The 26,094-nt window shown below is 35.4% G+C and overlaps 2 protein-coding genes across 4 annotated transcripts; both read right to left on the minus strand.

Annotated features, from left to right (window-relative positions):
- Positions 1-627: 627 nt before the first annotated feature.
- LOC109193396 (squamosa promoter-binding-like protein 16) lies at positions 628-3,508 on the minus strand. 3 transcript variants are annotated; one of them, XM_019344254.1, is made up of 4 exons: positions 3,336-3,508; positions 2,035-2,382; positions 1,675-1,817; positions 628-1,410 (listed from the first exon to the last, which is right to left on the minus strand). In XM_019344254.1, the coding sequence occupies exons 2-4, from the start codon at positions 2,244-2,246 to the stop codon at positions 860-862; spliced, it is 906 nt and encodes a 301-aa protein (XP_019199799.1). In that variant the 5' UTR covers positions 2,247-2,382; positions 3,336-3,508; the 3' UTR covers positions 628-859. The 3 variants fall into 3 exon arrangements, with proteins under 3 accessions (XP_019199799.1, XP_019199796.1, XP_019199798.1); XM_019344251.1 differs by having other exon boundaries at positions 628-1,413; XM_019344253.1 differs by lacking the exon at positions 3,336-3,508 and adding an exon at positions 3,098-3,259 and having other exon boundaries at positions 628-1,413.
- An 18,719-nt stretch (positions 3,509-22,227) lies between these two features.
- LOC109193402 (uncharacterized mitochondrial protein AtMg00810-like) lies at positions 22,228-22,980 on the minus strand. The gene is made up of 2 exons (XM_019344259.1): positions 22,633-22,980; positions 22,228-22,587 (listed from the first exon to the last, which is right to left on the minus strand). The coding sequence occupies exons 1-2, from the start codon at positions 22,978-22,980 to the stop codon at positions 22,228-22,230; spliced, it is 708 nt and encodes a 235-aa protein (XP_019199804.1).
- Positions 22,981-26,094: the final 3,114 nt, after the last annotated feature.

The raw sequence follows: 26,094 nt of genomic DNA on the forward strand, positions 1-26,094 counted from the left end.
GAATCTACTCTTACGGAAGGAAAAGGGACTGACAAACCGTCCTTACAATCCGACTTAGATAGGGCTTTCCTAGCTAATTAACACTACATAGACAACTGTATTCCCAGACCGTTTAACAAAAGTAAAATAGAGATTAAAGAAAACTCTAACTAGGTCCTTAATATCATCATTAACTAGCAGGTCGAGCAAGGAAACAAGGGAGTTATGACACGATTAAAATTAAAATTTTAAGTTTGGCACAATTTTTTTTTAGTGACAATTCTTAGTCACTATTTAAAGAAGTGCACTAGGTAAACTTTACCTTGTGAGATCTTAGTCGGTTTTAAATAGGTAAATCAGACTAAGTTGTACGTCTATGACTCTTTATATATTGAATTTATGGAGTTGAATTTATTATTAAATTGTATGTGCATATTTATCTACATGATGACCTGAGTGGTCCAAATTAGATACTGCTTCTGGATGTGACATCATCTGAGATATAAATGTGGAAGAAGCAATAAATAAGCAGGCCAAGTGGTCCTGAAGCTAAACTGAATTGAATATTGATATCTGCCCAGTGCCCAGAACTCATTTATTTAATTTTCCTGTGAGTTATAAATTCTCTTTATTATATAATTCCCTGATGAATATAATAAGCCCCCTGGAATGTAGGAATCAAATAATAATAATCAAGCCAAGAAAGATGGTTTTAAGTTTTAACCAACAAGAAAGTGTATCAGATCCACATTAGAAGAAAAGTAGCACAAATTCTATCATCTGAACATACATAGTACAGCTAGCATCATTTCCATGAGCATATGGCTAGATCGAATCGAACAAAGTTTATTAACAGCAAAGGGGCGGGCAGGCGGGCGGGTTACTCCCAGCTGAACGTGAGCGTTTGATGAGGGCTGCTATCGGGTTCTTGAGAGACTCGAGGCGGCTTGGTTTCATCGGTTTCTTGAGAGAAAGAATAGTGGGTGCTTAGAGGTTCATAGTGCAGGGCGTGGGGTAATGGCTGTGGGTGATGATGGGGAGTAGTAAACGTGTGGGTAGTGACAGCAGGAGAGGATGACAGAAGAGAGAGAGCACGATGATCGGAGTCATCGTATCCACCATGGAAGACCCTTTGCCTGCTTGCTGCTGAATTATTGATGTTGATGTGTTGTGGTTGGGAGATTGAAGCTTCTGGGAAAATGCGGTCACTACTACTCCCGCCTTGCATGAACTGAAACTGATTCACTTCTTTGTAGTCGTGACGATGATCCTGCTGGAAGGCTTTTTGTGTGTCCATGTAGTTAAAGTGGTGTTGGTTGTTGTAGAGCATCATGTCGTTCTCCGCTTGGATCACCCCCGATGACGATGACCATGCAGAAGCACTTGGAAACATTTGATGATGAGAACTACCAAACTGAAGAAGCTTTGCACCTGCTAAACAATCATACATATAGAGATTAGGAATATGAGTTTGTCTAATATAAGGAATAGGAGTGAAAGGGATATTAGATGCCTATAAATATATTGAATGTATGTCATCACCTGGATCAGTAAAAGAATAGTTTCACTCCTGTGGATGTAGGCACATTGCCGAACTACGTAAATCTTGTCTTCTTTACTTTCAGCCATTATTATTTTTCTTGTTCTGGTTAATCTCAACACTTGTTATGAAAGGAGAAGAGATTATAAGCTAACCTTGTTGACTAGGAGAATAAAGCAATCCTGAACTTTTGTTGAGATTGTTGTCTGGCTGAGGCTTCCTTCGTCGCTTGTTGTGACCATCCAGACGTTTTCTGCAGCTCCGTTTTCCCTCATCGAATTCTGTCAAAGAATGAAACCTGCAATAAATTATATTAATTAATACAATACTTGAATGCAATCTTGAGACACAAGATAGAGTTTCTGGATTGGCATTTCGAATTGGTCTAAGCAACGAATTCCTTTAGTTATGAATCATATACCGAAAGCATACTATAAGAGCTATGATGATATGTTTTCCCAGAAAATGAAAGCATGATAGAGAGATTAAATCAAAGATCGATATCTCGTGGTTACCTACTACATTGTTGGCAGAACCTGAGCTCACGACCTCCAACCGTGACCTTTGCAGTCTTCGAATGGAGCTCACAAACTTTATGCCGACGATGATATTCTCTACACTGGCTCAGGTCAGCATTACACCCATCAACCAAGCAATTAGCAACCTGCACAGCGTTACCCGGTGCCTTGGCCCTCTTCGATGAAGACGATGATGATGATGATTCCATCACCCAAAAAAAAAAAAATCCCTAATAAATTTTGACCCCCAAGTAAACAATGCCACAAGTGAATTTCACCAATTTGCAGCTAAGTTTGAACCAAGTTTTGGCCTCAACCACCTTACTGATATATATACTCAGAAACCTGATTTGAATTACAGAACAATATTAACTGCAGTATTAAAGGGCAAAGATTAGATTATCAACAAAGAAAAAGCAAAACATGTAACAATCTCTTCATCCTCTGCCTTTATTTTTTTGTTTTTTAAACATATATGCGAAGTGGCCTAACTACAAAAGCCAGTTAGGGTATAAAGTTGAATATATACAATAAGTCATTATATAATAGAAAGGTGACAGATTTTCCTTTTCATCAGCTAAATACAACCCACAACAAATTGAATAAATAAACTGTTGGCATAAATCCATGTTAGCCCATTCCATTGAAGATCGAGGAGTTTGAGTTTTAAAGTTTTGATCTTTACTTTAATTTCAAACAGTTTATGAAAAGTTATATGCATAAATGGTTAAAAATCTGCAGAATCAAGAGAAAGTTGCAATTATGCAAACCCATCTATCTGTCTCCATCTCCAAAAAGAAGGAAGATTTTCAACCCCACTTTATCTGGTTATTGAATAGAAACAAAGCACAGTTTACAACAGAGATAAGCAAAGAAGATGGGGGGAAAAAGAAAGGTCATGACTTTATTTTGTCTACAATATACCCATTATTATCCTCATGAAAACCATGAAAAAAAAAAAAAAAAAAGTTTCTTGTACAGATTTTCTTTACAAAAAATGAAATATATAGCAGTAAAAATTAAAAAAATAAAAAATCTTGAATATGGGCACTGGAGATACCTCAGAAATCAAGTAGTTCTTTGTCAAAACTGATTTCTTTTTTTCTTTTGTTTTAAGATGCTGAGGTTAAAGTTGCAGAGAGGGCAACCAATAATGCACCAATTCAGAAAATGAGACAAGCAAGCAATTCAAGAAGGTGAAGTAAGAGAGCAAAATAATAATAATAATAATAATAATAATAATAATACATATATATACAGAAGCTAAGCTAGTTGCAGCAGTAAATGGGAAGACTTACAGAAAAGTGGCAAAGGAAGAAGACTACAAACCCCCAATCCCCATTTGGTCATCTCAGCCATTCATTCTCTGATCTGGTCATTAAAGTAGGAACTGGCAAAAGCTAGTTTGAGTGTGGGAGGGTCAAGGGTGAATTGAGTGTTGGTATAAAAAAGGCTACTGGGAGTTTATGTTTGCTAACACCATATATAAAAAGCAAGGAAACCAAGCATTAAGTCATTAATTAATTGCCATTAAATATAACTGCACAATTATATATAAAATAAAGTACACTATAACTTTATAAAGTGTTCTAGATTATTGTTTTATAAATATAAAACCAAATTCTAAATTATTAGGGCAAATCAGCTTAGTGTATCTAGTGGACATTAAATATACACACACATAAAGAACAATGGTATGAAATTTGTTTAAGCATGTGCACAAATAATAATCTATTTTGCAGTGTGGTTGGTAGCATCATTACTTTCTTAACAATAGTAGGTATATACATCAATTCATATTCTTTCATGTAATATAAAAAATTAATCATAATATACAAAATACAAATAATTAAATAAATAAAAGTCACATCTTCTTTTATAACAAAAATAATTACTCCATAAATAATTTAAGTTTATCTTACTTTATACTATAATAACAAATAACCATGGTTGAAGTAGGCGCTAGGCACTAGCCGGGCGCTCGAGCAGTGCCTAAGCGGCGCCTAGGCGGAATCTAGGCGGGCGCTAAAAAAACAGTGGCAGACTTGCAGTTTGACAATTTTAATGAGACTGTTTTCAACATTCAATCAAATAACTCATCCAAATAAATGAAATAATGATAATTCAGAAGTCATAACATCAAAACAATATTAAAAATACTCAAATATAAAATACTTAAATTCTTCAATCATCCAACGATTTAAAGTATCAAACTAGTCTACAGTTGTATATATATCATATTATAGATATGTATGTATATGTGTGTGTGTACACACACACACACACACACACACACACATATATATATATATATATATATATATATATATATATATATATATATATATATATATATATATATAATGAAAAAGATTAGCAAGGCCGAGCTAATTGAGTTAACTCGACTGAAATGGACAAGTTAACTCGGCTAAGTTAAACGCTTGGCGGCTACCTAGGCGCCCAAGTCGGCCGAGTTAGGCGCTAGGTGGATGCCTAGGCGGCAAGCCGCCTATGCGAGCACCTAGGGAGAAATTGCCACGGTCTAGGGGTGCCTAGCGCCTAGGCGGGGCCTATGCGGGCGCGTATACTGATTTTTGCAACTGTGCAAATAATACAAGTTGATAGAGATACACTCCATATTTGCGAGAAGAAAATTTAATCCTTTACCATGACAATTTTTAATTGATTGTTGCTTATTAATAATATATATATATGCTTTATATTTTTTTTAATACAAGCTGGAAAAAAAAAAAAAAAAAAAACACGATGCAACCTCTTTATTAATTAATAAAGCACTTGAAACATTTTGCAATAATTTATTAAGATTAGGTGAAAAAACACATAAATAAATGATGAATAGAGGTGAGGAAATAGATACAAAGGAAGGAACAAGGGTAAGGGTACTCTCTCATTCCTTTTTAGGGTAATAACCTTGATCTAAGTGATTTAATTAAGATAATATAAGAAGGGACATTAATGCAATTAAATAACTTCGGGTCAAAGAGAAAAACCATAACGCAGTGGCAATGAAAGAGACAGGGTCTGGATTGGGTGTCTTAGAAAGACGAGACTGTAATATATATATATATATATATATATATATATATATATATATATATATATATTCAAATGAGGACAAGTATATTATAGAGGACTGTGCGGACAGATGTAGTGTGTGTCACTAGCCGGTATGTCGTGTGCATGGCCGAATGTAGTCGTGTGTCACAGTTTGTATGTCGCGTGCTAGATTTGTTAATTTATAGAGCCTGGGTTCGAAACCTGATGTTTACATTTATTCTTGTGTGCCACTATGTATGAGGTTGTGTGCCCATTATTTGTCCTCACAGTCCTCTATATATTGTTGTCCTTATTTGAACTCAACCCTATATATATATATATATATATATATATATATATATATATATATATATATATATATATATATATATATATATATAATTCAGTTCTCATGCAGTTGTGCGGTTAAATTTGAGTCATTGATCTTGCTTAAATCAATCTTCAGGATTACCAAAAAAAAAAAAAAAAAAAAAAAAAAAAAAAAACGTTGTGGCAACTTGGTAATTTTTGCATTTACGTCAAATTTAAGGTCCGTGGTTTTTCCTTCTTAAGGTGCGTGGTTTTTGTGCTTAAGGTGAGTGGGTTGTGTGCTTAATGTGAGTAGTTGTGAAACTTAAGGTGCATGGTTTTCTATCTTAAGTTGCGTGATTTTTGTGCTTAAGGTGTGTGGTTTTTGTGCTTAAGGTGAGTGGGTTGTTGTTTAATGTGAGTAGTTGTGAAACTTAAGATGCGTGGTTTTCCTTCTTAAGGTGCCTGGTTTTTTGTGATTAAGGTGCGTGTTTTTCCTTCTTAAGGTGCATGATTTATATGGTCGCGTTCAGGTGCGAATAGGTGCCCACAAGAGAAATGCAAACCAATCAACGCGCATCACGTGTCAGCATTCATTAATCGGGTGCACATACTTTCACCTACAAGTTCACCTACTTTCGTCTGCAAGTGCATGTAGTTTTTGCTTGCATTCATTGATCGGGTGCACCTACTTTCACCTACAAGTGCACCTACTTTCGCCTGCAAGTGCATGTAATTTTGCCTTGTTAACATTCATTGATCTGAGTTCGTTCTGTTTGGCATCGTTTTTGTTTTTGCGGGGAGTTCAGCGGGTAGTAGTACCCGTGAAAACCACCCACAAACATCCATGCATGTGACACCCCGTAATCCAAATTCAATTAAGGGATTAATTAAGTAATTAATCCTAAATCAATTGGTAATTTAATTTCTTAAATTCCTGAAAATTCAATAGTCGAGGACTAGTAATTGACTAGTCAACCCAAAATCAAGGTTGTACCTTAGGCTTTGAGAGTTGTTCCCTTGTTCCCTTACACCTCTTCATTTTAGTAAGGGTATTCATGACATTTCACTTTGTGTTAGTAATGCAAGCTAACCTAGTAGACACTCCTCATTCTTTCTCCTTACACTTCCCAAACTTGAGCTCTCCCTTCTCCTAAAAGTTAGATAGCTTTTCTTCCAAGCCAAGTTGGAGCTTTGTCAAATCTTCAAAGGTTGCCTCCAAGATTCTACCTTTCATACCTTTGAGCATCTAGGAGGGTAAGATCTATGTTCATCTTGTGTTTTTAGTGTTTTCTAAGGTGTTTTTTCTTAAAGATAGAATCTTTACGATCTTTTGGTGTGTTCTTGAAGTGGGTTTGGAAGGTGAGCCTTAGTAGGAGCTTGGTGAAGTGTTAAGTGAAGGTTTTTGTCTCCAAGAGGTAACCCATGCTCTACAAAATCTATTTTGCTTACCTATATGATGATTTATTGGATTCTACATGTGATTTTGCTATGAAATGTGAGTGTTTATGCATTGTCTTGTGAAAATGCATATCTAGAGCTTGTGTTTAGGGTTCATGTGTGTCATTGCTTGGCTATTCCTTTGATTCAAGTCATTTTGTTGTATTTAGTGAGATTTGGCATGTTTTAGACTTGAATTTGAGCTTGGTGTTGAAAATTCTCGAAGGGATTATTTTGGGCACATGAGTGTACCCGCGGGCGGAACGGCGGGCAGTGGCCTACCCGCCGCCCCACCCGTGGGGAACATATGGCCGGTGGGTGTTGTACCCGCGGGCGGAACCACGGGTGCGGGCCTACCCGTGGGTCCACCCGCGGGGAACAAGATGGTGTTGTTTGGGGATTTGTTCCCCGTGATTCTTTTGACTCAGTATTTGGTCTTTTGACTTCCCGATGTTCTTTGGTGGAACTATTTGAGCGTCTTCTTGATGTTTCGTATGTCTATAACTATGTAGGTTTTGGTGTCTTGAATCGTGCTAAGTGTTCAACATTGTGATTAGTTGAACCGTGATGAGTCTTGTGTTTTCTTCGGAACTACGTTTGGTTTACCCGTTTGATAAGCATGCTAGTTCGGTGTTTAAATGCTAGCGTGTGTGTTGTTTGTACTTTCCTATCCTTGATGATAACTTGTGTTAATCATCGTTGTTGTTGGACTGTGATCCATTCCTTGATTGAGTATGGTTTCATATCTTCGTTGTGATCCGTTGATTGAATCCTGTTGTGGTGTGGAATGTGGTGTGTGTGGCTGTACATGGATTGCACGATTTCGGTTTATGGGGCCTTAATCACCAAGGTACGGCAGTGGTCCTCGTGGTGGCCATGACGCGATTATGGAGTTTGTGACCTGAGTGATGGATTCACGTATTTCTTGGGTGGCATGTGCTGCCGTGTGTGTGATCGGTACCTTGTGTACTAATTATTTCGCGTTCTTATTATTTGCAATTGTTTCTGGTATTTTAAATTATTGAGTTAATTAATTTTAAGTTATTAAATTCCCTGTGGGATCGACCCTTGCACCTTATTACTACAGTTTTTAAGGTGTACGTTCAAAAACATTATTACTACAGTTTTTAAGGTGTACGTTCAAAAACAAATAGTAAGCAGTTTTTAATAACTTAAAATTAATTAACTCAATAATTTAAAATACCAGAAACAATTGCCAATAATAAGAACGCGAAATAATTAAGATTGAAGCTAAACAAATAAATAAGTGAATCAAAACTCAAGAAAGTACCGCTATTAATTCTATACCATTTGTCTAATACTACCGATCATTAAAATATAAACCCTTAAACTTAAATAAAATAAAACTTAGCAAATTAAAAGCAAATATGATAAACCAAATAAAATAGAGCTTAGCATTTTTGGCACTCTACTTGAGCTCCACGTTGCATCACTCATTCAATGAACAATTTGGAAATTGAAAGCTTAAACACAAGAATTGCAAGGAAAACAAGAGAAACGCAGCAAACCATTACAACCTCCACTCATAATATAATTCGTAATCTAAACACAAATGGGTTTAAAAGTTGTCATGAACTTGCCGTGATGGACTCTTCTACGCTGGAATTGACCTGATGCAAGAATTCACTGAAACAATGATTGCTGCGCCGATTAGAGCTACAGAACGGAACGAAGCCACCGCCGAACACCAGAACGCCGCTTCCGGAATTAGTCCGGAAAAAATTGATTGGTGTCTTTTCTGATTTTGCACTCCTTTATACTGTTCAGCCTAACCGCACTTCCGTAATTTCGATAGAGAATAGCCGCACAAATATCTTAAACAACAAAGTGTCATCGATCTTTTCTCCCGTTCAAAACTTGCGCTGTTGAATCGGATCGTAGTCAACGGAGAAGAAGTCTGCAATCCTTTCTTATTGATATTGATATAATAATAATAATAATAATAATAATAATAATAATAATAATAATAATAATAATAATAATAATAATAAACTTATTAGAAACCATATATAACTAATCTACATTTATTAAACTCCTACTGAACATGTACTACTAAAGTTATTAATATTATAATTAAATTAGGATCAATGAATTATTAAACTGACATAATTCAAATAATGAATTAATTTCACTTTTGGTCCACGACTTTTGAGTTCTTATCACTTTTGGTGCACAACTTTAATTTTTTTCAATTTTTGTGCCTAACTTTGTTATTTTTATCAGTTTTGGTCCTTCCAGCCAAATTGACGGTAAAATATTTCCAGATTTTATATTTTAGGGGCAAAATCGTCATCCCATGGAAAGATCTTCAATATTTAAACAAAAGAAAAATCATATTAAGAGGAAAAAAAGAGTTTGCCAATAATCGAAACTATAAATCCCATAGATCTGTATGGTTTCTGCCCGTCTTCCATCATCAAACACCTACAGATATGATTTTACAGTGATTTTGTTTAGATATTGAAGATGTTTCCTTGGGATGATGATTTTACCCCTAACAATATCAAATCCAGCAACATTTCGCTGTCAATTTGGCCGAAAGGACCCAAACTGATAAAAATAACAAAGTTAGGCATCAAAATTAAAAAATTTTAAAGTTGTGCACCAAAAGTGATAGAACATCAAAAGTCGTGGGACCAAAAGTGAAATTAATTCTTCAAATAATAGACAAATTTAATAATTAAAACAACCTAAAATTGAATAATACTAACAAAGTTACTAATCAAAATAATAAATAAAAGTTTATATATAAAATATATAAATTAATTAATTATTGTATATTAACTATAAAATGATTATTAAAAATAGCAACCAAAATAATGTTTATCACCACTACAGTTAGATTAAACTGATTCAACGAACCAAATATGACCACACCGCCACACCTAATTACATGACCATATATGAGTGCTCTTATATATATATATATATATATATATATATATATATATATATATATATATATATATATATATATAATTCGAAAGTAATGAGATTTATAATTATTATAAAAATACTCCTAACACCAACCTGGTCCAAAATCAAGGTTCGAGATATAGTTTTATAATTTTGAAATATAAACCCAACAAACAAAAAAGAAGAAGAAGGAAAAATTCGAGTCGTATGTAACACACATTTTCTACCTTCCCCGATGGTACTAAAAGCGTTGTAGCGTTAATAAATTTAATAGTATTAAACAATAATGTTACCAAGATTATGTGGTCTAATGGTACATGGATTGGACTTCTATTTAGAAGGTTATGAGTTTAAGCCTCAATGAAGGTGAGTTTTTTGTGTTTCAGTAGGTTGAAAAAGTATATGAACAGATACTACAATGTAATAGAGCCAGTAACATTCAAAAAAAAAAAAAACAATAATGTTAACACCTGAAATAATTATAATTTCATATAGGGAAAATGACACTTTTTACTGCTGAGTTATATACTTATAGCACTTTTCTCCCCTCAATTATTTAGGTAAGTACATTAGCCCCCTCAATTATTCTAAAAGTGGTGTTTTTTCCCCCTGATATATTAAATTGACATTTCTACCCTTAAAGTAAAAATTTTATTTATTTTACTTCTCCAACAAATTATTACGTATACGTAGGGATGACCACGGTTCGGTTTGAACTGAACCGGACACTAAAGCAATCGAATTAAAAGTTTCCGGTTATGATTCAGATCTAGAACCCAATATTTAGATGGCAATTTATTAAAATTATGTATCAAAAAAATTGAATCTTGAACCGTGAACCGGCGGTTCCGGATCCGGTTCGCGATTTTGAACCGTCTTTATTTTAAAATTTTATTTTTTATTTTAAAATAATCTAAATTCAACAATAAATGTATTTTATTTTTTCAGTTCAGTACATGAACCGTATGTTCCGGTTCACGATGTTAATAAACTCTAAATATCGGGTTTCGATTCTAAATTGTAATTGGAATATTTCGGTTTGGTTGCTATAGTGTTTGTTTGGTTTGAACCAAATTATGGTCATAATTTGTTGGAGAAAAAAAATATGTCCATTTAACATTTTAGGGGGAAAAACAGCCACTTCAATAATTCAAGGGAAAAAAATGCTATAGGTATATAACTCAGGGGGAAAAAGTGTCATTTTCCCTTTCATATATGTAACCTTTAATACATTAACTTAATTTAATTCTAAAATTAAAAATTGAAATTAAATCTTAATGGTAAACAAGAATTTACTATTGAGACAGTGGCTCATATATATATATATATATATATATATATATATATATATATATATATATATATAGATTTAGGTTCTATCTAGGTCAAAATTAAGATGAGCGGATCTGTGATTAATGTGCGTGAGGTTTGTGCTTAATGTGCGTGGGGATGTGCTTAACGTGAATAGTTGTTAAAACTTAAAGTCTGTGAGTGAATACTTAAAGTGTGTGAGTTTTGTGCTTAATGTGCGTGAGTTTTGTACTTAATGTGCGTGAGTTTTGTACTTAATTTCAGTAGTTGTTGAAACTTAAAGTCTGTGAGTTAATATTTAAAGTGTGTGGGTTTTGTGCTTAATGTGCGTGAGGTTGTGCTTAATGTGTGTGGGTTTTGTACTTAAAGTGCGTGAGTTTGTGATTCAGATCTAACACTTAAGGTACACCTTAGCTTATACTTCTTTGTTTCAGGCACGCGTTTTTTTTTTTTTTTTTTTTTAATTTTCAATGATTTGAGCCGTTGATCTAAATTTGATCAACTGCTCAGATTTAACCGCACAACCGCACGGGAAGCTATACCCGCACCTGAACCCTTCCCTCTATATATATATATATATATATATATATATATATATATATATATATATATATATATATATATATATATATATATATATATTGTTGCAAATCTACTTCCCAAATCAATGTGGGACAAGTGTTTTTTACAATTCTTTCCATCTTCTTTTTCCAACTCAAATAAGTCTACTCTAAGAATCAATTTCTCATATACCCATAGCCATTTTGAACGTACAATATATTAATTTATTCGTCTCATTACGAAGAATCTGAATCCACTTTCACCCATGGTTACAAAAATCGCGCCTAGGCGGCACCTGGCCGCGTTGAGGAACGCCAAAATCGGCCTCCTCCACTGCCGGGCGCCTTAGCAGTCTAGGCAGCTAAACCCCTTTTTTTTTTTCTTTTTTTTTTTCTTTTTTTTTTTTTGCAAATAACCCCTTAAAAATTAAAAAAATAATAAATAATAAAAAATTGGTCGCCTAGCGTCTTTTTCAACACTGTTTTCACCTGACACAAATCAAAAGTAGACATCATATATATTTGTAACACAAAATAGCCACTGTAATGCTAAGCTACAATTCCAACAAAAACATGAGAACCAATCTGGTGCATTAAAAAAGACAGATCTATAAATGAGATTAATTAGGGAATGAAAAACGTGGGCTTACATATGGAGCGTTATGCTATGTGCATATTAAGCATGTGTTGTTTGTGCATGTCATTTTTTTAGTACTTTATTAAGATGTAATATCTGTTCTATATTTTCTCTATCTGTTGCAGCCTAAAGAGTCAATACCCCACTCGCGGGGTTTGATCATGTGACATTCCCTTAAAATGAGCTAAAGTGTCATTGTGCATATCATATATTGCACACAACACATACTTAATATGCACACAAGCTCTATATGCACACTTGCATTTTTCACTCAATTCTCCCAATTAATCTCATTCATATATCTGTTTAATTATATATATATATATATATATATATATATATATAGAGAGAGAGAGAGAGAGAGAGAGAGAGAGATAGAGAGAGAGAGAGAGAGTAGTACGTGTAGAAGTATATGTTTTTGAGTTACGTCGTCTTTGTCCCGTTACTATGATACAATGATCTATGATGGAACCATGCTACTGCACTACTGCAGTAGTGTGGTACGTACTATCTTCTGTCAAGTCTTTTCCTCTTTCCAAATTTTCTTGGATTAAACTATTTTCTTGACAAAATTTTCCTTCAACTTTTTTTATTATATTTTAATTGAGATCTTGGTATCAAACTATCCATCATCTTTGCAGTCACTAACATGGAGTTCGGGGTTGAGTGGAAAGAATTTATCCATCCTTAATCAAAGGTCAAGAGTTCATACTTGGCTTTGGGTATGGAGTAGCGTTAAATCTCCAAACCAGTTGTTTCACCCAATAGAAGTGCCTACAATTCAGAGAGGAAATTAATAAAAAAAAATCATAAATCTTTGCAGTCGAAATCAATTGAACAGCAAGTTAGTAATTCTCAATGTACTAGGAAAGAGGGTAATAACTAACAAGGAAATTTGATTTAGTGATAGTTTGATATAGTCAAGACAAATTGTAAATGTACGGTATAAATGCAAAACGTTCCTTTTACCCTTCATAAAACTTATGCATTTCAAAAGTTACAATTCAAAATTAAACAAATTAAGAATATTTACAGCATCATGTCAATAGAGAAACCATAACTTCATTAAATAATGCCATTATATTGCATATATTCTGATCTTATTTTACTTAGCTTCTTCAATATAATTCTCTAATGTGTTAATTATTATGTAGTATGATGACATCCCGGTTACCATTCTAAATGGATGGTCATAGGTAATAGGTCCGAACCTCGAGGGCTCAAATTCTTTGAAAAAGTACAAAATAAATACTGCATTGTAAATAATCATGAGTATTTCAAAAAAATAAAATTTAATCATTCATTATAAAAATAACTTACTAAAATTTTCTTTTTTTCTTTCTTTCCCTTTATCTCAATCAATAAAAATTACATCACAAAAATAACAAATTTTAACATTGTGTTTTGTACAGTATCCTAAAATCTTCCCTCAGAATAAAACAAATAGAACAACTTTTAAAGGGACAAAGAGTGTATAATTTAATATTTAATATTGGCAAACCCTAAACTAGTAAAGCTTTACTTGGAAGTTGTGTAAAATATGTCCTACAAAACAAATTGAGAGTTAGATTGCAGCATTAGTGTGCTTCTATTTCCCAAGCTGTTGATTCTTATTGGAAAAACAAAAGCTTTTTAAAAGGTACTAATACTATACTCCCATTCACTGCCACTTCCCTATATGGCAAAGTGTTGGGCAACTCCATTTACCACTTTCGAGCTGTGTGACCTCCACGCCTTTCTATTTATCTACTTGTTTTTACTTCTAAATTATTTTCCTTTTCTTTCACCAATCATAGATCACCCATGTTTTCTACTCAGATTAATTATTTATTTTATTAATTATACGTAAAATTGTTGTTCCCAAAAGGTTGAATCTCCAATCCAAAGGCCCCCACGCCTTAGTCCGAAAGAGTATCTGGGAAGAGGTAAATCATGATAATTTAGTTGAACGTGTTGAGAATATAATATAACATAAACATAAATGTGCAATCCAACTATCAGCTTAGATTTTTAGTTGAGATGGTACACATGCTTCAATTTGATATCAGACCTATGCTAAAGGTTATCGGTTTGAATTGCAAGCTAGACATTTGTTTACTGCGCACAAGAATTGTCCTATACATAAACTTTTTTAACATCAAACTAGTGTTCACCAAAAAATTTAAATACACGGTACAATTTTATTCTCCGATTTCAAAAATATTGTCTCCTTTTGACTAGGTATATAATAAATTTAAAAAAGAATTGAGCATATATATTTAAATATATTAAGTGATATATTTCTTTTGTACACATAATAATTCAGTATAAATTTTTGAATAATAAAGTAATAAATAATATAGGAAGACAATTTTTTGAAACAAGCTAAGAAATGTATTTTGACAAAGTTTAAGGTTAGACTTTATACCTTTTCTGTCATTTTTAGTCATTGATGTTTTTCTTTGTTTTAACCCTTTCTGCGGACAAATACACGACGCATGAACTGATGAACTCGACTTTTGTAATTGTTTATTACTGCGTGTAAAGCATGTTTTTCCAAAAATAGAATTCAAAAATCAACTTCACATGTTGGTCCATCCAATAGTTGTTTGCATGCTTTTCTATAATATAATTATTGCTGTCCCAGGCTACATAATTGGTCTCGGTCTCTGCACGTGATCCTTAGTTTTTTTTTACTATTAACTCTGTTACAATACCACCATTACTGTGATTCAAACTACAATTTTTTATATGGAAGAACAACTTGGTACCACTAAACCACAAGATCCTTGATCACATGATCTTTAGTTACAAAACATATTTCTAATGTTATCAAATATTCATTTTACCATGAGTAGTTCTTGTGTGAGATCATCACATATAAAACTTGTAATATTTTAATTTAATTAAAAAATATTAAATTATTATTCTACTATTACCTACCTGTAAGTGTGTAACACATACTTATCTCTATATATATTAAAGCAAAATGAAGTAGAGAACAAATTTTCCGCCATTTGGTAGATATTAGTATATTACTCGCAAATGACATTAGCAAAGTATGAATGCATTAATTGTGTCCACATTTACTGCAATAAACAAACATTCTTGCAAATTCCAATAACCACATGTTTTGAATTACAAATGACTTTTACAATCTCCAATACTAACATTAATTGATTGGAGATAAATTTAAAAGTCAAAATCAATATTTACATGAACATCTACACTTACTTCAACACTATAAATAAGCAATCATTAATAGTGTTTTGGTCGTGGCTGGAATTGGGAGGATGGTCGTGGTTGGAATTGGGAGGAAGGTCGTGGCTGGAATTGGGAGGATGGTCATGGCTAGAATAGGGAGAATAATATTTTTTGCGAGCTTAGATCTCTTATATATAGAGCTTTATACCGTGCGATCTGGGGAAGATGAATATTTCTAGAAGCTGAAGAACTCAGGTAAGTTTTTATGTTTCCACATTCATTACTTTCTTTACTAATTTAGAAAATGTCAAAAATTTAATTGATAAATTTGTTAAATTAATAATAATCCGTGCATCGCACGAGACAATTACTAGTATGATATTAAGATGCGTTACACAATCAAATATTGTATATGTAATTCAAAGTTTTGGTTGTATGATAGTATGTCCGTCTCCAATAATGAGCGCAAATTATTGTGTGACCATAACAAAAAATACATTTTTAATATACTAAAAATATATTATTTGTGTACTAAAGATACATTATACAAAATAATGTACTTTGCGTACTCAAATAATATATTTTTTTAATACAATGTATAATTTTTAATTTTTAATATATTAAAAATACATTATTTATATACTAAATGTACATTATTTAAAAGTATGGTAAATTTTTAATATATTAAAAATACATTATTTATATACTAAATGTACATTATTTGAAAGTATGGTACATACAATAATGATTGAATAATGAATGACTAATAATGTCAGCTTATGATCGAATTATTATCCAAGTAATGAAAAGGATCGGATATGTTAGTCATGTTATTATTTTGAGTTTGCTTACTTTTCTTTCAAAAAAATGACATTTTTTTTCCTCAATTATATACTTATAGCATTTTTCCCCTTCTGAGTTATATACTTATAGCACTTTTCTTCTTTAAATTATTTAAATGGTTGTTTTCTCCCCTGAAATGTTAAATGGACATATTTACCCTTAAAATAACTATTTTATTTATTTTTTTTCTCCAACAAATGATTACCACAATTTGGTTCAAACCAAACAGACACTATAGCAACCAAACCGAAATATTCTAATTACAATTTAGAATCGAAACCCGATATTTAGAGTTTATTAAAATCGCGAATCGGGACAGCGAGTTCACGGTTCAAGATTCAGTTTTTTCGATTTCATAATTTTAATAAACTGAAATCCAAATATTGGGCTCTGGATCTGAATCATAACCGGAAACTTTTAAGTCGATTGCTATAGTGTCCGGTTCAATTCGAATCGAACCGTGGTCATCCCTACGTATACACGATATTTTGTTGGAGAAGAAAAATAAATAAAATATTTATTTTAAGAGTAAAAATGTCAATTTAATATATCAGGGGGAAACTGCCGCTTTTAAAATAATTGAGGGGGCTAATGTGCTTACATGAATAATTTAAGAAAAAAAATGCTATAAGTATATAACTCAGGAGGGAAAATGTCATTTTCTTTGAAAAAAAAAAAAAAAAAAAAAGGTTTCCTCTTCTCTCTAACCTTGCAATTGCACATCCTAAAAAAATGTACTGTCTTCCTTAACTTTCTCCCTGGTAGGACCTTGCAATTGCACTTCCTAGAGAATATAATATTTGATTTCTACAAATATACAACATTAGGTAATAATATATTGCAATACTTGGATTGAATAATTTGTCATGGTATCACCATCATAAAAACGTGACTTGATTTATTTATAGTAATTCTTAAACCTTGAGCCATCTAAGACCATTTTCAAGGAAGACTGTAAAATTACAAATTGATAACAAGAATAGCGAATTTCGCTTCCAACAAAGACGCAAAAACTACAAAGTTATAGTCGATGGTGAACATGTTGCGCCAAACATGACATAGTACTATTCATCCATGCCAAATATGGCGCACAATTTTATTCCTATTTTGCCTCTATTTTTAAAAAATTCCTGTTGTATCCTTTATTTTGTTTTTATGTATTTATATATTTTGTTAAATACTTATACATAAATTTTATATTATTAAACATAAATTATATCAATTCAAATATCTTATCAAGACAATTAAAACAAGACCAATATTGAAAAACGATTAAAACAAGACTAATCTTAAAAATAAATTAATTAAAAATTAAATTATATAAAATATAATTTTAACAAAATTAAAATGATTACATTCAAAATTAAATTATACTGAAATATTATTATTTACATCGCATATTATATTTTATATTAAATTAATTAAGTTCGAACTAATAATATTTTTTTAATGTGACATTTAGTGAATTGAACATTTTTGGTATTTTTAAAATATGATTTTCTCCTTCAACTTTCCACATCAAATCTTATATATGCTTGTACCTTTCACGCTTTTATTTACATTTTAGAGCATATATACAATTTATTAAGTTTGAATTCAATCTCTAATCTAACATATTTGATCTAATCATAAAAAATGTACAAACTTCTAAAAAATTATTATTCACAATATATCTATATCAATATCAATGTATTTCGTGGTAAACTCAGATTCACTCATTCAATTTGGTATCATGTATGCGACGCTTTGTTATCAAACCAAATCTACCCAAACAAGATGTAGCTCACGGAAGAATGATTGAAATTTGTTTACCTGATATATAAATATATAGTCAAACGACGCATTACTAGATGCATGCATATCCACTCTTCAATGACTGGAGCAGACTAACCTCTACGTGCCACTATCATTACAACAAGCAAAGGCTTTTACATGTGGGTAGGGGCCTGTGATCCCTGACCCACAAACAAAATGCTTTTCTCATGCAAGTTTGTGGCATATCTTCATTGGTTATGTCTTCTGTATATATATGTATTATTTATCTGTCACTGTTTTTCGTGAAATACTAAACGACATTTCTAAATTTCAATCCACAAAGAAATTTCATACATACCTTTGTCGCTGTTCAATTCTGTACCAATTCCAACACCAAGATAAGAAGAAAATTCCACCGTCCACCAAAGAAATTAAACCATGAGTCAGCTTGAAAATGAGATAATTCCTGCTGAATTTCCCTTTGTTAATATATTATATGTAGACATGCACATATATTTAATATATGTTTGATGTAAAAAAATGTAAGAAAATAAAAAATGACAGCTTGCTTTTTCAATTTTTTGGTTATAGTATTCTGCTTATTCTCATTATTACGTGACTATTACATTATAGTATCGATCTCATGACCTCCCACATGGGAGGGGTCACTACATGCCATTTAAGTATGTGAGTGACTCAAAACTCTTTAACATGATACAGAGATACAAAATGAGTATTAGTAGTTTATTTGAAAAATGTCCTAAATTACTGGATTATTATTTTAATTTTCATATCAAAACCATGGAAATAGCTTCTATAACAAATCAACTATTCACTCTTGGAGATAACTCTATTACAAAAAGTAGTTCAGCCAGTAGTCAGAAAATAAATAAATTCCAACTTTCAAGTTCCAATCCAAAGAACTAATACAGAAAGATAAAGAGGAATCTTTTGAGACCATCATCATAGGGTTAGGATCATGTAATTATAGTCAGCCAGACCCAAAATTGGCCCATCTGAACTCTTATCTTATGCCAACCTACCGTTCTTCACCAGCTGGCCTTTCAACCAAAAGGGTTATTTATGCCATATTTAACTTACCTAGGAAGTTGCTATAAATAAAAGCCAGCAGAAATCAATTATCATCCTATTACATGTGTAGGAAGGAGTATAGTCAATTCGTACAATGTCCCAGATAGTTCATAGCCCCGTGATTTACTTTACTGTCCTCTGTGTAAAGGCTGTCTTTGCCCATAAATTTGCAGAAAACGAAACCAGGTGCAATTGAAAACAGACAAATAATTGAATCAAGGAGTAGAATACATTGCGAATGACCTTGCGGTCTACTGGTGTGGAGGGGCTCTTCTAAATGGGAGGTCATGAGTTTGAGCTTTAATGGAGACGGTATTGACTCTTTGTACTTCGGTAGATTGAGAAAATAACTATGAACAGATACTACATTGTAACAGAGTCAGTAGTACTAAAAAAAAAAGAGTATAATATATTATGCAAAGAATCAGAGCATTGAGAGTTTCCAGTGGTCCCTAAAAGCTGATTTTAACATTCTTATATAGGATCTAAAGGATTGGATTGCCCTCAAGAAGAAGGGACATGATCAAGTAGCTAGTATCATTGTATCAAGCCACCTCTGCCTCACATAGCCACATGTTTAAGTTTTTGCTGCAAGAATTACCAGTAAAATATGCAATAATTATTTGTCATTTTTGTCTGAACTAGCAAATTAGATTTTTTTTCCCCCTTTTTGGAACAAGTAAACAGAAAAATTGTTGTTTGATACTTTTGCAACGGCAAACATAAATTATTGACTGTTTAGAAATGTAATAATTAATACCGTATGGTGACACTATCATCAAGGAACTGTGTTTCATGTTACTTGCTTTCTTTTTTATGAGTTTTAGCATTCGGAGTGCCAGAAATGCCAAGTAGAAAAACAACAAAATCAATTCTTCTACAACTTCAAACTTTTGATCTGCCATTAACTTGATTTATATGGAGGTAAATATATAACCGCTAGCTGGAAAGCTATGCCGTGCAGTTAAGCACTCCAAATTATAAGAGTAGGCAAACTTGCTAACTATAATGGAAATAACAGATTGCAATTTCAGAGAAGAGCAAAACCTGAAATGATGATAAGGACAACCATGATGATCTCCAACACCTAGTATTCATAATACTATCTTTTGGCGACCAAAAGATGTGTAATCCTGCACTCATAGACACAAGAATAGCGAGGCAAAAGTATTAAAAAGGAATCCAAAAAGAAAGTTCAATACAATCAGTTTTCCATTCTCATTAAATTTGCACAGAGGTTGATACAATCTCATAAGCTGTAAAACTCTACTTAGCCATGGTCGTGTAAGCTGGAATCTATTTCCATTGCATTATTGTTTTATTTAAGTTAGAAATTATCTGCAGTACCTTGTAAAATATTATATCATCCGCAAAAAATAATCAGAGTAAGAATTGAAAATTAAAATTGTTTTAGGCAAATAATTTGTATGTACCGTTGGAAAGAGATAGAATGATAGAACATCAGGAACGTGCAACTTGGCTCAATTTTTTCCTTCACACTCTGCATTGACAAAATAAGAACAGAGTTCAATATCCTTTCAAAAGCAACAGGTTCACATAGTTCAATGAAGAATCAGAACCAGTACTATCGATCACCCGCCAAGTATAAAGGATAATTCATAATAGAGCACTACCTCATATTCAGCATTGATCACGGCGTAAAGAGGAAGAGTTGGGACGTCGATCGGAATCCATCGACGGCGAGTATTTAATCAACGTCGGAGGCGATCGACGGCGTGAAGTTTGAAGCAAGTTTTAGAGTATGACCGGGAGATCGAGCAGGAGCAGAGCAGTAAAAAGGAAGAGTTGGAGACATTTTCATTCATTTGAGAGTAACCGTTTCCTCTAAGATCGGAAGGTTTCCATTGCTGTTTGAGCAGGAGCAAAGCAACGGCTAAATTGCGATCAGTTTCTCAAGGCGGGAGATGCGGAGACTGAGATATCTCCTTCTCTTTTAAAGACGTTTGTGGATGGGCTTTCAATTGGGCTTTGAGGCTGTAGAAAACTTCACTTTTAAAGGCGTTTTCAGGACCCATGACGATTTTTTTACATGACAAAATATTCATTGCTTCTATGGTTTCTCCAACTCCTTTCCAGTTCCTATTCATTCTCTTTCGAGTTGTTATACCATATTACCATGGATGACTCTGATCCTAAACAATGTATAAATTGTGTATTTTTAGCATTGAAATTATGAACTTTTATAATATAAATTATGTTTCTTAGTCAAAATACAGAGAATTTGTGAATACGTACAATATAGGGTCATCAACGACATATAAATTATGTATTTTTAGTATCTCTCTGTAGTAGCATATTTCTTTGCCCTTAAGTGACAAATTCGTACCAAAAAAGTTAATAGACAATTCCTATAAAAAATATAATTAAATTTAAAATCTTATAATTACCAAATTAAATCAAATGTTGACTAACTTACCCAAAAAGACTGAATCCCCAACCCTAAGGGCCCCTCACATTCCGACCCGATAGAGCATGTGGGAGGATGTAAATCACAGTAACTCAATGGGTTAGTAGACATGGCCAAATGCCGGTGTGCACAAGAAATTTGCCCACTTTGAACATAATTCCCACACTGCCGCCGCCGAAATTCAAACTTTGGTCTCTTACCCCAAATACTGCCCACTAAACTATTGAACTAAACCATGCGGGAACTAAGATGTCCCTAATAGCCTATTTCAAGTTTCTAGGACTCTAGCTAGCTAGCGTAGGATTTGTTTACTTCTATACATCTGTAGTGTTTGCGATTAAATTTCACAAAAATATAATACTTGCATTTATTTGTTTTATTAATTCTTTTGTTAAAGATACTAACCCAGGTTGACTCGATAAGATATTAAGGTAAACATATATGACACGATGAAAACAGGAGTTTTGAATTTCAAAATCAATTTTCAAGAATTACATCAGATAGAGACCTATTGAGAGACTTCCACTATAGTCTCCTAAACTCTAGGTAAGACTAAACCAAAGGAAAGAGAACCACTATTACAAAGCATACAATAAAACATTATTAAATATTAATAACACTAACACACCCCCTCAAGCTCAAGGGGGTTGTGAGACTACATTGAGCTTGTCTCGAAGAGTCTGAAAACGCGGAGCAGGTAACGGTTTGGTGAAGATGTCTGCCAGCTGATCCTTCGTAGACACAAAACTTACGATGAAATCCCCGGAAGCTACCTTGTCCCGAACAAAGTGATAGTCGATTTCCACGTGCTTGGTCCTGGCATGGAAAACTGGGTTGGCCGCCAGATACGTTGCGCCAAGATTATCACACCACAGAGTAGCCGGTTTACCAGAATGCAACCCAAGTTCCCGGAAGAGTGACACGACCCAGGTGACTTCTGCCGAGACATCTGCTAGACCCTTGTACTCTGCTTCTGTCGACGACCGAGCCACGGTGCGCTATTTCCGTGATAGCCACGATACCAAATTGGTGCCAAGATAAACTGCATATCCACTAGTAGACTTCCTGTCAATCGGGCAGCCGGCCCAGTCTGAATCTGAATAAGCATGGATGTCGGTGCTAGACGACGGTGTGATACGTAAGTCGTACTCTTGTGTCCCATTGACATAGCGCAGAACTCGTTTAAGCAGGCCCCAGTGTTCATCCGTCGGTGTGTGCATGAACTGACACAGGCTGTTGACCGCGTAAGAGAGGTCCGGTCGAGTGATAGTCAGGTACTGTAGAGCCCCCACTAGCCGACGATATTGTGTGGGATTTTCAAACTCATCCGTTGACGGCGTGGCAGATTGTGTGACTGCAGCTGGAGTAGCCAAGGATTTACACTCTGACATGCCTACTCGGACAAGAATGTCCTACCTGCGCTGAGACAAGATAATACCACTGTCAACCGGAAGCGTTTCAATGCCCAAGAAAAAACTCGGTGTTCCCAAATCCCGAATCTTAAAAGCCGTTGACAGCCGTTGTAGCACAGTATTAATGAGTGGTGAGTCGTTGCCCATCAAGATAATATCGTCGACGTAGACCAACAAGAAAACCCGAGATTCCCCAGTAGTGTAATGGAAAAGGGAAACATCAGTCTTGGAAGCCAGAAAGCCTGCTGACGTGAGAAACTCGTGTAGCCGCTTGAACCAGGCCCATGGTGCTTGCTTCAGACCGTATAGGGAGCGCTGTAGATGACACACATGACCCGGATGTGCGGGATCCTCATAACCTGGAGGCTGTTTCATATAAACTGTCTCGGCCAGGTGTCCATTAAGAAAAGTGTTGTGAACGTCTAATTGCCGTAGAGTCCACTGGTTCGAGATAGCCAGCGAGAACAGTATACGAACCGTAGTCGGTTTGACTACGGGACTGAAAGTATCGAAGAAATCCTCCCCGGCTACCTGGTTGAACCCTTTTGCAACTAAGCGGGCCTTGTGTCATTCAATTGTTCCATCAGCCTTCCGTTTTGTGTGAAACACCCACTTGCAGCCAATGATGTTCATACGTGGAGTAGCTGGTACTAACTGCCAGGTGTTGTTATGTAAAAGAGCATTAAACTCCTGATCCATGGCGTCACGCCAATGTGGGTGACCCACAGCTTGGGAGTAGCAAGTTGGATCTGAAGTGACAGTTAGAGCATGAAACTCTTCACCAGTCCCGTGAGTTTTGCGCCGAGTACGCATTGTATGCGATGGGTCTGGAGGTGGACCCGTTGTGGCCCGAGGCTTGCGGCCACGTGGCTTTGGCTGAGTGGGAGCTGGTAGAGCTATGGGCTCTGGCTCCTGTGGCAGCGGTGTTTCATAACTCATGGGTTGATAGTCATTGTGAACCACTATTGGCCCAGCTCCCCACGGTACAGGTGGCGTTGGACCGGTGTTAACCTGTGTAGACTGCATAGCAAATGGAAAAATAGTTTCGTCAAATCGGACGTGACGACAGATAAAGATTTTCCCCGTGCGTGGATCCATGCAACGATATCCCTAAAGGAAACAGGGTAACCTAAGAAGATACAGGGTGCCGAGCGGTATTCTATCTTGTGCCGATTATAAGGCCTTAGATAAGGATAACACCGGCACCCAAAGACACGGAGAAACGTATATGTAGGTTGGGTTTTGTATATCAGATAGTATGGACTTTGAAACTGTATAGCAGAAGATGGGAGGCAATTTATGAGGTATGTGGCTGTTTCAAAAGCATAGTCCCAATATTTTAGAGGGGTTGAACTTTCAGCCATTAAAGCTAAGCCAGTTTCGACTATGTGCCGGTTTCGGCGTTCGACTCGACCGTTTTACTTATGGGTATATGCACACGATTATCGGTGTGAAATACCAAGAGACTCAAAAACTTTATGGAGGCGACGATATTCACCCCCTAGATCAGACTGAATGGCTTTGATAGAACGCGAAAAACGTCGTTTTACCATTGCCCTGAACAACTCAAAAACTTTATATATATATCGGTTTTAATCCATAAGGGGATAAAACCAGGTGAAGCGTGAGTGATCGTCTACAAATAAAACAAAGTAGCGACATCTAGAATCAGAAATAACAGGTGACGGACCCCATATGTCCGTATAAATTAAATCTAATACATCGAAACTGCCGAGTTGACACGCCGTACACACTTCAGACGAACTGGTTTTATTTGTTGTGACCGGACAGTTTTTCAGGACACGCTGAAGGACTCGATGATGTGGGTAGCCTAACCATTGATGCCACACTGTAGATGAAGCCCGCGCGGAGACATACGCAAAATGGGACCGTGGCACCAACAACTTGTACAAGCCCCCCGAGGTGAAACCTTTAAGAAGAACCGCCTTGGTGGTGCAGTCCTTCACAAAAAAAAAAAAAAAAAGATTTTTATGAAACTCAAAGTACACGTTATTTTCATTAGTAAATTGGTGTACGGACAAAAGAGGTAACGACAATTTTGGTACGTGTAATATGCGAGACATGTGTAAATTATGAGACACGGAAGGAATAATTGCACGACCCACACGGGAAACCCCCAAACCTGCGCCGTTGCCGACCTTCAAAACATCTCCACCGGTGTACGAATCTGAATGGCTCATCATCTGTTCGTCAGGAGTGGCGTGTGTGGATGTTCCCATATCGGGAAACCAAGCGTCACCCGAGTGACCACCGGACTGATTTTCCACGGAGACCGCAACATTAGCGTTGGGTGGTGTGCGGTCATTGTATCTTTGGTAACAATAAAACGCAGAATGCCCAAAAGCCCGACAGATCTGACATTTGGGTCCATTGCCACGCCCTCCTCTGCCATTCCTGCCACGACCTCCGCCTCTACCACCCTTACGTCCGCCACCGGAGTTCTGTCGTCCCCCGGAGATCGGATTGCCGGCGTGATGCTGACCGCGACCTGCATAGAAAGCCACCGGGGAACCAGTGGGTTCTGGGTGACCTGCCACCAGAAATTCATCTGAGATGATGAATTCTTGCGCCTGGAGCAGATCGGCCAGCTGCGGCAATGTGACCGGCGTACCAGTCACGGTGAGACTACTGGCCAGCGCTCTGTACTCCGGTCTCAGTCCTCTGAGGACGTAGAGGATCTACTCATTCAAGGACAGCGGACGACCGGCGAGAGACAAGGCCTCCACAAGCAGCTGTGCCTTCCCCAGGTACTCGATCGACGTTCCATTCCCTTGCCTGAGAGTTTGGAACTACCCTAAGAGGCTGAGACATCGCGCACGTGTGGACGAGGCCAACGCCGACGTAATGGACAGCCAAACCTCCCTCGCAGTGCCTCGGTCGACGGCGAGATGCATCACCCCGTCGGAGATGGAGAAAATAATCAGTGACAAGATTGACTGATCTTGCTGAATCCAGGAGCTATACGCCGGATTAGGAATCGGCACAGAGGCAGTAGCAACTGCCGTGGAGTCACCGAACCGTGGGGCAGTGCTGATCGTCGCTGATGGGCAAGGAATTTCTCCGTCGATGTAT

This window comes from Ipomoea nil, unplaced genomic scaffold, assembly GCF_001879475.1.
Source record: "Ipomoea nil cultivar Tokyo-kokei standard unplaced genomic scaffold, Asagao_1.1 scaffold1875, whole genome shotgun sequence".
NCBI classification, from domain to species: domain Eukaryota; kingdom Viridiplantae; phylum Streptophyta; class Magnoliopsida; order Solanales; family Convolvulaceae; genus Ipomoea; species Ipomoea nil.